The 12,490-nt window shown below is 52.1% G+C and overlaps 1 protein-coding gene across 5 annotated transcripts in view; it reads right to left on the bottom strand.

Moving 5' to 3' along the window:
* Window positions 1-490: 490 nt before the first annotated feature.
* Pml (PML nuclear body scaffold) overlaps window positions 491-12,490 on the bottom strand; it is a 43,277-nt gene continuing 31,277 nt past the window's right edge. For 2 of the 5 annotated variants that reach the window (XM_027923793.2, XM_027923794.2), the window contains 2 exons: window positions 4,050-4,200; window positions 491-3,026 (listed from right to left, as the gene is read on the bottom strand). In XM_027923793.2, the coding sequence (XP_027779594.2) occupies window positions 2,245-3,026; window positions 4,050-4,200 (933 nt within the window). In that variant the 3' untranslated portion in view covers window positions 491-2,244. Of the gene's footprint in view, window positions 3,027-4,049; window positions 4,201-10,980; window positions 12,151-12,490 lie in introns of those variants that run through there. The other 3 variants (XM_027923800.3, XM_027923803.3, XM_027923809.2) reach the window with 2 other exon arrangements.

The raw sequence follows: 12,490 nt of genomic DNA, 5'->3' as shown, positions 1-12,490 counted from the left end.
CTTGTCTCTGTCTCAGGCCTGTCTCCCATTTGGTGTGTCAGGAGCACAGAGCCACCTATTGCCCTGATCCCCCAAGGTAGGCCCCCTGTTCTTCTTGGTTCCCTCAGACCCCATGGCTCCAGTTGTCCATTCTGTCCCAGATCTCATTCAGAGAGAGAGAGAGAGAGAGAGAGAGAGAGAGAGTGTGTGTGTGTGAGTGTTACTAGGAATTGAAAGGTTTGTGTCACCTCACTGGGCAAGGAGGTAATTCTTGAAGTTGGTGCCTCTATCCCTTCACATGGCTTTCCCCTTTGGAAATGATCCTGAGGCAAGCTTATCCTGGATTCCCTACTTGCATTAGGGGTCTCACATTCAAGCCCTGAAAGATCCCTCAAAGCACAACTGTGCTGGGCTAATGCCTGCTCACCCATGCCTGGGAGAACCCCTCCTTCCCAGGGAAAAGGTATCTCAATGGCTCCTCTGAGATGGACTTAGCAATTTGTGATCAGGCTTTTCCTCAGATTCACATCTTTATTAAAGGTTGTGACAGTGGCAAAAGGGCAGGGTGTCCCTTTATTGTAAGCAAGCATGGTGGGACTGGGCCTCAGTGGGCACTGCTCAGCCCAAGGCTAGGCTGAAGGCAAAAATGAGAAGTGGCCCCAGATGGCCTTGCCATCTGCCAAGAGGGTCAGAACAGCCAGGCCTCCCTGGCTCCCTTCTTCACCTTCATCCATTGGCCTGTTCAGAAAAAGATTTAATAGGCTAATATTGTGATCTTATTTTAGATGCAGTTTTCACTGTTAGAGCCAGTATGATGGGAACAAGTTCCTATGGAATGCCTTAGAGGGTCTTCAGGGTACCTGGGAGGGCCTGAGGCAAGGACACACAAGACTTCACCAAAGTCCAACAGCCATGGAGTTCGGAGGCTTGGGCTGTCTGGAAGCATGCCAGGAGCCAGGAGCCAGGAAGGAGGAAAGGAACAGGGGGAGGCTGGGGAAGGCACAGTAGTTCTGCTTGTCAGTGGGGATGGTCCTGACCTCCCTGTATTCTGATACTGATCTCTGGTGTGACCATGAGCTGGGCAACCAAAGGCTTAGGATGGGAGCTAGGGTTCAAGGATGAGAACACCTCTTATCCACTACCCCAGAGACCTGCTATTCATGCCTAAAAACCCAGGATGGCAGAGCTGGATGGGAGCTCTGAGGCCATACAGGCCTGTTGGCCCATTTCACAGATGGGGACACTAGAGTTCCAAAAGAGGCCTCTTCTTAGTCACATTCAATGCACATGGTCAGAGACAGAGACAGGACTTTCTTAGCCATGCCATGCTGCTTCCCCCTGGAGGAGTGTCTATCAGAGCGGGTGTTCTCAGACTTGAGCATGCACTAGGATCACCTGTTGAAACAGATTGCTGGACCCACCCCCAGAGATCCTGAGTCTGCAAGCCTGAAATACAGCCCACAGATCCACATTTCCAAGAAGTTCTCAGGGGGGTAGCAATGCCTCAGGTGGAGCTAGGGACATCCCTTGGGACATTGCTGGGGAGGGCTCAAGGTGGGGCAGCACAGGGAAGGTCAAGGGCCATGTTGAGGTGGGGGTCTGATGGCCTGAGGACCAAAGAGTGAAGCTATGATGCAAGGAAGGCATTTTCAAGGCTGGGAGGAAGGAAGCAAGTTTTGAAGGGTCAGACTACAAGAAGGTGGAGAAATGGCTTCTAGCTCTCTCTGCTGATCTGAGGCCCTCTTGGGATGGAAATGCTTCAAAAAGGAAGTGAAGAGAGAGCTGGCCTCCAGGCGTGTAGAGGCTGGGAGAACCCAGATTCAGGAGAGGTTTAGTTTGAAAGGCACTTTGGGTACCCATGAGGCTACTGGTGTTGCTGCCAGTGTCATCATAGATGGCTATCTGTGGGAACAATCAGCAGATCCCTTAGGTCAGGAAGGTGGCATGGTTGGGGCAATAGGAGGGCCACTTAGAGAGCCCAGAGGTCATGGCTTCTTCCCTCAGGACCTTCCTGATTCTGGCTCCTGGAGAGAGAGGCCTGGGGATTGGGTGTCTGGGGCTGGTTAGGGGTAAGTGCTTTGCCTCTTTTTAGAGAGGTTTTTAGTGAGGAGGAATTTGGTCCCAGAGAAAGGGAAGTGATTCTGGACCAAATGATAACTGAGTACTAAGTACCAGAACTTGGGAATGCTGTGATAGGTGGGGCCTGGCTCAGGGACCCCCTCCCTCTCTGCCTACCAGAGACTCTATACCAGTCATCCCCTCCTCTCAGCTCTGCTTGGCCTTTTCTGCCAAGCTGTGGCCAGTGAGAGGTGTGGAGCTGCCTTCTGCCTGTGCCAAGGCCGGGCCCTCCAACAGACCTTCCAAGTAGGTGCTCAGGGCCTGCAGTTTGAAAGCAGGCTGGGCTGAGGGTGATGAGGTGGTCTGCAGGCTCAGGTAGTGGCTGTACTTCTTCAGGCCCCGCTGAGGGTCACTGCGATGTGTGGTCAGCAGCTCCAGGAAGCTCACATTGTGCAGGGCCAGGAGGCGGGCTTCAGCCCGGGGCAGGACGGCCGCCTGAACCAGAGGCTGCAGGGAGGCGAAGCACTGCAGGCTACTGAAGGGGTAGACGTGCTGGGCCAGCTGCGGGCCTGGAGAGACCTCAAGGAGGCGGCACAGGTCACGCATGGCTAGCACGGCGGCCAGGGCACTGCGCTCACTCATGTTTCTTGCTAGGTAGGTCTTAGCCAGGCTCTTGAGTTTAAAGCTTCTGGCTCCTGGCACGCGCTCCCGGATGAGAGGCAGCGCAGCCAGGAAGCCCGAGATGGCCTCCTGGAATTCCCACAGCCTGTTAATGTCCTCCAGGGCCTGGAAGAAATTGGGGAGGCCAGGCCCCCACAGCTTATAGCAGGCCAAGATGGGGCGGCGCATGGAGCTGAGGAAACTGAGGAAATGCTGCAGCCCCACCTCCAGGGAGACGGCCTTGGAGTAGACGCTGAAGGCCTCGGGCTGGATGAGCACACGAAACTTGCTTTCCCGGTTCACAGCTGCCAGCTGGCTAATCTTCTGGGCTGGGCAAGAGAGAAGGGCAGGGTGAGGGCCCAGGAGCACTGGAAGGCTGGTGCAGGGGGACATCAAGGGGCTATCAACCCACCATTTAGAGATCCCACCTTGGGGCCTGCTGGCAGGAACCAAAAACTGGCCTCCAGATGCAGGTTGGACCTGGCTCTGATGGGACAGAGGTCAGGTAGGCCGCCCACCTTGTTCACCTGGGGATCTAGCTCTTCCCCATACCGCCCATAGCAAAGTTGGCCAAATCCTCAGGACCCAGATTCCTCCTGTCTGTTTTCTATCGGCTTCTGTGACCCCAGACTGTTTCTTCCCAGCCCCTCACTCCACACTCCTGCCTGCAATCCCATCAGTCACTTAACTGAGGCTCCCCAGAACACAGACAGCAGAACTGCCCAGCATAGTCCCCTAGGACCATGGCTACAGCCTCCTACAGAAGTATGCAAATGACTTTCCTCTACCATGAAAACACCTGCTGCTTCTAGCCCCAATGTCAAGTCCATGCTGCAGGGCAGGGCCCAGGGCTTCTGGCTTCAAGAGGGGCATTACGGAGCCACGGAAAGCATGAAGGGGAAGGAGAACAAAGGGCTTCTGAGAAAAGGGGTCATAGGATCTGTGACTTTGACTCTGTTTGCCTCCCTGTGCCTCCATCTGTGGGATGGGCCTGGTACTCAGAAATGTACAGCCATAGCCAAGGTCTCGAAGGATTACTAGTCTCATCAATGAAACACACTGTTTAGAAGTGTGTCCCCAGGCTCTAAGAGATGGTCTGGTCAGAGGTGAACTCATGGAGGAACATGCCTCCCTCCCAAATGCAAGTATTGTTCCAGGCAGATGACCTGTTCAGACCGCCAAGCCATGCATGTGTGACAACAGGGGAGCCAAAGAGCTCTGCCCACTGTGGCTGCAATCACTGTGGCTGAGCTCGGGCTGACCTGGGCCTCATTGAGAGCTCTGCCTACACTTTCCTTGGAGACTCAAAGACTAAGCTAGAAAGGGGTGGAGGTGGCTTCAGAAGAACCCACTTTCATTGTCAATCTTGAGGTCAAAGAAAACCAGGGGCCTGTCTTCTGCTCGGGGGTCGGCGAGGCTCTCGTCCAGGACCCTGAGGGAGCTGGGGCCCTCCAGCTGGAGGTCACTGGACTCGCTGCTGCTGTCATCCAGCTCTCGGGAGGACTGCAACACAGAAAAACCAACAGGTCAGGGGTTCAGAGGCCTTAAGGAGGGAACTGGCAAGGTGAGCATATGACCAGGAGCAAGTGTGGGCACTTGCCAGGGCCTCTGTGTGCACATGAGGGAGGGCACATTTGGGGAATGTAAGTTCAGGACAATGTGTTTACGTGTGTGTGTGTGTGTGTGTGTGAGAGAGAGAGAGAGAGAGAGAGAGAGAACAGGTGAGAACTGGGTGTGTCACATGTGAGAGCCATAAGTGTGAATCAGGGTACCTGCCTTAGGGAAAGAGTATGTGTGTCGGGGGTGTGGAGAGTTCATGCAGGCAATCAAGCATGTGCATAGCTATGGATGTGTGGAAATGAGCTTGAGTGTCAAGCATAAGTGTGTGTGCACAAGGGGCATGAATCTGTGGACCTGTGTGGATATAAGCATGTACAAGTATGAGAAGATTTAAGTGTGTGGGGGCAAGTTGTGCTGCTCGTGGAGACTCAGGGAAAGGATGGCCTTCCCTAGTGGGCAGAACCTGAGCTATCTGCTACTAATTTCATGTCCCTGCACAGACTCAGAAGAAACATCACAAACTTGGGACAGGAAGGAGCCTCATATGGAACCCAAGGAGATTTTTTCAGAAGGGGCCAGAAACATGGTTTTCCTTGTCCCCAAAGCCAGCTGAGATCTCAGAGTCCTATGCAAGGGGAGAGAGAGACTGCTCAGCCTCTAAACATCACATCTAGGTGGACACATAGGTCCCAGGCAGTGAGAGGGCACTGGGGGGAGCCCAGAGCCCTGGAGCTTGGAGACCACTTATCTTACAGCATCTAAGCCCCAGCTGCACAGAGGAGCCTGGGTGTCTTGGGCTTGGCATTTGAAATTTTGCTCTCCAGCACCAATGTCAGCCCTGGCTGGAACACTGTCTGAAAGGCCCCAAGGTGGGGATCCTGAGGAGGTGGAAAGTGCTCCAGAGGGCTGCAGAGCGGGGTGTAGCCTCTGGTGATAAAAAGGAGTTAATTGGGGGCTGGGGTTTGGCTCAGTGGTAGAGCACTTGCCTAGCATGTGAGGCACTGGGTTCGATTCTCAGCACCACATACAAATCAATGAAATAAAGGTCCATTGACAACTAAGGAATATTAAAAAAATAAAGGAGTTAATTGCTTGTCATGTGCATAACTGCCAAACCCAGATGTCTTGTCTTTGGTGAATGTCCTGTGAATGCCACCTGTGGATATTAGTCAGGGACCAAGAAGAAGTGGCATGGCCACTGTCTCAGAATCAGCTGGGGGCACTACTGGGACAGAGCCCACAGAAGTCCTCATGTACTTATGTACTATCTCTGGCTTGTCAATGGAGTTGGTGTCACTTGGGGCTGGAGCTCTATTTACTTTGGGCTCTGGCTAAATTCTTGGTCTAGGAGTCAATTAGCACATTCCCAGGACCCCTCCACTGTCTAGGTGAAACATTTGTTTTCCACAAACTTCAGCCAAGAGAAAAATCATTACTGCCCACAAGCAAGTAAAAATGGGGTGGATTTTCCTCAGAGTAACTGCTTTTTACTCCGTTTGCATTTCATTGCCTCACACCAGGCTCTCCAATTTGTCTCCAGTCACTGACAGAAGTAGACATCATTATGGATGCATCTAGAACTGGTTTTGCCTTTTTACATCTAAGGATCTGAGGAGCACTTGCCAAATACCTGTATCTCTGCATCCTTGCTCGGCTGCATGGTCAAAGGCTGATTTGACATCTTACTGAGTGATCCCATCATACTGCTTTCTCCTTTTGTAGGGATCCTTCTTTGAGGGGTCCTCCAGGTTGCTAGCTGGGAGACTTTAGACTCCGCCTTCTTGCCTTTCTTGGGCAAACTGTTTTCTATCTCCAGGCCCTTGAGGGGTGGTGCTGTCCTGCTTGGGTTGGTGGAAGGAGCTGGGCTGCTCTCACAGGTCTTTCCCAAGCCTCAGTTCCTTCTTGCCAATGGCTGAAGAGCTGTTTCCTTGGCTGAGCCCATTCTGCTACCCACTGATATGGCACATTGGGTTTTCTTGTCTCCATTCTTCTTTTTGCTCCAAACATAACTACAAATGCTCCTTGATGGCTCTGAGCACTTCCACCTGGCTCATTCCTTCAGACCTCAGAGTCAGGCTTCTCACCTTCAAAGCTGTCTTCCAAGAGGAGGGCTCTCCAGAGAAGAGAACCACACAGCAGTACCTTTGGACCTCCTTCCCTGTCTTCACAGCAGGTCATTCAGGGATGCCACCAGAATCTCATTTAGAGCTTCCCATTGTTGTAGACATGGAACTGTGCTTTGTCCTGAGTAAAATGAAGCTGCTTCCCTAAGGGAGCATGGCTGGTTCCTCACTAACAGGACACTCCCTTCCCTGAGCTTGTCAGTGGAAGAAAGGCGGGAGCTTTCAGCCCTGACACCTCCTCCTCCACTGTTCCTCTTGAGGGGTTGCTATAAAGTATGGCGTGAGACCAGTAAAGAAGGACTGGTCCCACAGGAATGCCTTGCATTTAATCCATCCACCTCTAAACCCTCAATCCCCCCTGCTCCCCTTCATTCCCAGCAGCACAGCAGGGTTGTGCTGAAACCCGGCACTTTAAGCAAGACTTTTCTAAAGTCTCGGCCACCAGAAGGGCAATCAGCACCTAGAAGGCCTGGCACCAGACATATTTTCCTCCCTGCTCACTAAGGGAAACTCTCCTGTCCCACCTTTCAGGCCCCACTCCTCAAATTCTTTATTCCACAAATCACAAAGCTGGGTGTGAGGGCAGGGGTGCACAGAGCAGATAGTCCTTGGTAAAGGTTTGCCTGGAGGGGAAAGCAAAAGGGGGAAAGAAGGCAGTGGGGTAGAGAAAAGAGGTGCCTGTCCATGGGTGAGGACCAGAGAAGGAAAAATGATAAACTCTGGAGTGGGAGCAAGGGGAGGAGGAATTGCAGAAGTGCTGGTAGGGGTCATAAATTGATTCCATTTACTATTCTCTGAAAGAGGCAAGTACATACTGGAAGGCATTTTTTATTATTATTATTATTATTATTATTATTATTATTATTATTATTATTATTATTATACTTGGTTAGTGAACTGTGTTTCTCTGAAAGCAAAACCACTCAGATGGAGCCACATGGGATCCAGGACATTTTCAGAATATAAAAGCAACTAGGGTAGACTTGCACTGTGGCTCACCAGCTGTGTCTACCTCACTCCTCCTCATCACAGATCTCAAGCTGGAGTGGGTCAGCTGCACTCCAATTCAATATGGCAGGTCTGTCTGCCATACCAAGGGTGCTCGTGGGAAGTGATGGGTTGACACTGGAGCTTCCAAAAGTCCAGGAGGTTTACTCAGAAGATGCCTAATGTATTATACCCAGTATGAGTTCATTCAGGGCACATATGTACAATTGAATCCCCCAATTCAGTGTCCCTTGACTTTGGCCAAGCATTAGTAGCATTGAAAAACTCTGAAGCCCAGGCTGCGCCCTAGACTAATGGAATTAGAACATCTGGAGGTGGGACCCAGCAATCTGTAGTTGCTAAAATTCCAAGCTAGAACAACTGGAGGTGGGACCTAGCAATCTGTAGTTGCTAAAACTCCCAAGCTTGAGAACCACTGTCCTAACTTCAGATTCATTTCATGTTTGGTCATCAGCCAGACATGAGCCAAATTCTTTGACAGTCAGCATCCAGCCTCCTAAAAGGATCTAGTGTCTGACATTAATGCTCTGCAATAGTCCCTGACCTCCCAACTTTCTAAGCACCCAAGCTTCAGCTACAGCTGGGATCATTTTGGTAAGACACACATATTTTTGGTTTTTGCAGACACAAACCCCAGCTCTTATAATCGTGAAGGCTCTGGAGACACAGCACATGTAACAATGAACTTGGGTCATCCCATTGGCTAGCCTGTGGCCTCTGCAGCCCTTCCGCTTGCTGCTCTGGCCCCTGTGAAGGCAACACTGCCCCACAGCAAATGTGGCTCTCACCTTCTCAGCCAAGCACTCAGGTCTTTTTTTTTCTGATATGCACACTCATCAGCATCATGGCCCTCCTCTGGACCAGCTGCTTCCCACAGGCCTCCCTTCCTCTGCTGGTCACCACTGCCATGGCTGACACAGGCCACCCCTAGGCCAAGCCCCTCCTATTTCCGTTTGGTTCTGCTGCTGCCACTGAGGCACTGGAGCCAGTCATCTGTCACAAAAGTAGATGAGAACATCTATCTTGTGCTGCTTTATGTACTAAAAGAAGGCCCCTGTTAGAGATCTTGCTGACCCACTCTTGCAGTTTTTAAACAGTCCTCATCCCACAGCAGGCCTGGGACTGGCCCTCCACCCCATGACTGCATGCCCACTCCCTCCTCCAGCAGGGATGAACTCTTTCTGGAACATTCCTCTTTGCTCAGTTTCTCACCCAAGTCCCATAAGGGCAAAGTCCAGCAACAGACACAGCCGAAGTCCATGCAGAGTCCCCTCCTCATCCCAGGGACACTTGGAAAATGTGCAGCTTCAGCAGGCCAGTATTCCACAACTCTCACTCACTGTAAGGCTGGATAAAGGCTGCAGATGGGGAGGACATAGGGATGGGGCTCTCTAGAGCACCCTAACCCCTTGCTCTGGGGAGTGGGAACTTGCATTGGAGATACTGAAGGTGCCCTAGGATCACTAGGGGTCTGGAAGGGACCATGAAAATGGGTGAGAAATACACAAAGGGGACTTAATTTGTTCTTGTTGTTTTAAATACTACATATATATTTGAAAGTTTGGGACTCCTATAATGATTAATTTATTTTTATGTATTTCTAAAGATTATACATGCAAAAGCAGTGGGCGTCTGGCTGTCTCCCATATCTCCGGTCCAGCTCTAAAGCAAGCAGGCTTCTGGTTTTTCACTTCATAACTCAAAATATACTTATCCCTCCAACCTGATTAACCCCACTGACTCCTTGTGGATAGCTGGGGTTGGATGGATGCCTTTCTTCCCTCTCTGCCCCCACATATTACTGGATTCAGTTCCTCAGCTCAACTCTCCAGGATATGTGGTGAGGCTACTGGCATCACCATCCTCTTCTCCGTCTTTCCTTCCTTGGGCTTCTACTTCTACCTAAGGTCAGTGGTAGCTTTAACCTTATCAAGATCACAGGATGGAAAAAATCTCCCAGGTATCAGGAATATGGCCCATGGAAAGACATGACTCAAACATTAGCTAGATGTGAGGAATAATAAAAAAGGAGGGGTTCTGGGTGGCTCTGGGGTCAGAGGGTAGGACAATCCTTGGAGAGGAAAGAAGAGAGGATGAGGCTGGGGTACCTCTACTGCACCCTAGTTGATCTGTTCAAGGCCACTGGACACACTAATGTGGCAGCAGGAGCAGACATGGGCCTTAGCTACCCCAGAGCGGTAATTGGAATCATGGTACAGCTGAGATCATCGTGAGAATGTGCAGACTAAATAAAGAGGGTTAAAACCAAAGCTGGAAGAATGCCAATGTTACAAGAATGGAGTACCCACAGCAGCAGGAGGAAACCGCTGATGCTGGTCAAGGATACCCAGGATTGAAGGGACCACTGCACTCATAGGCAGGGGATTCCCTGGTGCCAGTGGGTAGGGTTCACTGGCATGGCAGGGAGGCACAGAGAAGTGGGGTGAGGAAGAAGCATGAACCCTAAACAAGGGGAGGGGGAGTGGAGATGGGCAGGACGTGTCTCCAGGTGTTGAGTTCAGAAGGAAGTGAAAGCATCAAAAGGTGGAGAGATGAGGATGAGAAGATGGAGTGAGGCTCTAGGGATCTGGGCCAGGACACAAGGTGAATCTTAGAGGCAGGCAGACAGCCCCACCACCCTAACAAAAGGGACAGGTGAAGCGATGTGACAGGGTCAGATAAATCTGCAATTAGGTAGCAAGATGTCCACCATTTCTAGGCCATCAGAGAGCTTCTCTCTGGAGCAGAGTACACTCACCAGCTGAAAGTGAGGGTCAGGATGAAGCCTAGAGAAGTGGTGGTAAGGGAGTTGTGGTGGCAAGCAGGAAGGTGATGTGCAGGAGCACCAAGGGGCCCTCAGAGGCTAGATACCATCCTTTGCATTTTTCCTCTCTGGGTGTCTTTTCTCCAATAAATCTCGCCTTCAGGGGGCAGCAAAGAGGCAGCAAGCTCCTGAATCCTACTAGGGCTGTTTCATCGGGGCAGGCCTAAAAGCAGGTCCTGTGAACTGGGATCTGAGATCCTGATGCTGATGAAGAATGACTGAAAGAGGATGGTGCTGGCAGTCAGGACCAAGGGCTCAAGGAACCTGAGACTGTAGTCTGAGTGGACCAGGTTAGAGGTCGGTGGTTCTTGGCCGTGGTAAGGTACGTGATATGGCCACAGGTTTGGTAGCTACAGTGAAGTGAGGTGAAGATCCTTGAGAGGTTGTAGCAAAGGGCAGGGTGAGGGATGTTGAAGATACTCAGTAAGAAGGTAGGAACTGAGTGGAGGAAGAAATCTAGGTGGCAGATGCTCACGTCTTCCCTCTAGAGGGGCGGGGGGTGGATGTCTGAGGCAGGGAAAGTTGGGTACACCCCCTGAATTGGTCCTCAATGGCACAGGGGGTCTTACCACGTGGTGGGACTGGGACAGTCCAGGGCCTTGCCCCACCTCCCACCTCTGATGCTGAGGAGTGTGGGAGGAAGAAGGAATGTGGTATCCCTGGAGTTCTGAGAACCAAGTTTTCTGCAGGAAGGAGACAAAACCATCTGCAGGGAACAGCTCAACCCACCAGGGAATCTGATGGTCATGGAATAAGGGTTCGCAAGGATGATCATTCAGCAAGAATTTATTAAGCAGCCACATCTGCCAGGTCTTGGGATAGACACAGTCCCTGCACACAGGGGCTCAGATCCTGGCAGAGGCTCAGGGGACAGGCTTGGGTAGGGGATGGAGATGGGGCTTGGGACACAGGAAGGTACAAAGGGCAAGAGAACTCCCCTCTTGGGCAAAGAGGCCTGTGAGGAAGGGTAGCCCAAATCTCAGCAATGCCTTCAGTGTCCCTTCAGTCATGGGGGCCTCGTCTCCTTACCCAGAGGTCCATTCATTCCTTGGTCTCTTCCTTGATTGGGAATTAACCCATGTCTACTCTGCAGGCCTTTAGGTATGTGGGCTGGTGAAGGCAGGGGGTCTGGCTGCAAAGTTGGGAGGGGGGTGGCCAGTAGCTACAGAGGAGGGAGGCACTCAGGGCTCTCAGAGGTCTGTCTTAGGGGTATCCGGGCCTAGGCTGGTGGGGGGCCTCTTGGGAGGGTGGGAAAATAGGAAAGCAATTGGAGAAACTTCCAGTTGGGACTTGGACTTGGGGATTCTCCATGGGAGCTCTGCCACAATCCCTGGGGGGAACTCTTGTTCTAAAAGTCTGGGGTACTTGGCCTCCCTGTGGGCCTCTTATGGAAGAGGCATTAAATTGGGAATCCGCGTAGGAGCGAGGGAGGGCAAAGATATTTTGGAGCCACTGAGCTAAATGGCGGGAACCCCTGAGGGAGCGGCAGCGGGATCGCAGGGACCTGCACACCTGGCGGGGTGGGCTGATGGCTCTCTGAAGACAGGGAGGACACTCCTGGGCATTGGTAGGATGGCTAGGAGACCCTGTGGTAGTAGAGGTGGTAGCCTGGGCAGCAGGGGGAAAGGAAGTCCACATGGGGGCACGATATAGTTGGGCAGGCAAGCGGAGAATGCGGTGAAGGCGGTTGGCTCTCTGTGCCCTGCACGGGTAGTCGCTGATCCCACGGTGGATGGCAGCATGCTCCTGGTGATCGGCAGGCTGGCTGGGAGATTCAGCATCGGGGACGGCCGTGGAATGGTGGGGAGGCCAGGTTGGCAAGTGGCCTGTGCCTTGGAGCTGGTGGGAGGCTGGATGGGGGTGGGCAGCTCCTGGCGCGCTCAGCAGGGAGTGGGCTGGTGAGGAGTGTGGCTCAGCAGTCTCCGGCGGCTCCGTGCACTTTCCAACACAGAACCTCAGACTGAGGGCCGGAAGGGACCTCAGGACCACCCAGTTTAACCTTTTGCTCGATTCAGATCCCTCTTTCCCTGGAAAGGTGACAGCCCAGCCTCTAACACACCTCTAGGGACAGAAGGATCACTACCCATGAGATCCCATGAGGCCACTGGTTTCACTGAAGGATGGCTTTAAAGAAGTTCTTTCTTACATGGAGTCAAACTAGCTTGTCTGGCCCCTGCACAGTGCTGCCTGTGCCTCACACCCTTTCCTTCTCTTCACTGACGCTCACTGGCTAAGATTAACCAGGGAATGGGTTCTTGTCCAGTCCTTCTCACAGAGG

The sequence above is a fragment of the Marmota flaviventris genome, chromosome 2, assembly GCF_047511675.1.
Source record: "Marmota flaviventris isolate mMarFla1 chromosome 2, mMarFla1.hap1, whole genome shotgun sequence".
NCBI lineage: Eukaryota > Metazoa > Chordata > Mammalia > Rodentia > Sciuridae > Marmota > Marmota flaviventris.
Note: the sequence above shows the minus strand (reverse complement) of the source record. Positions and strands in the feature narration are given on the sequence as shown.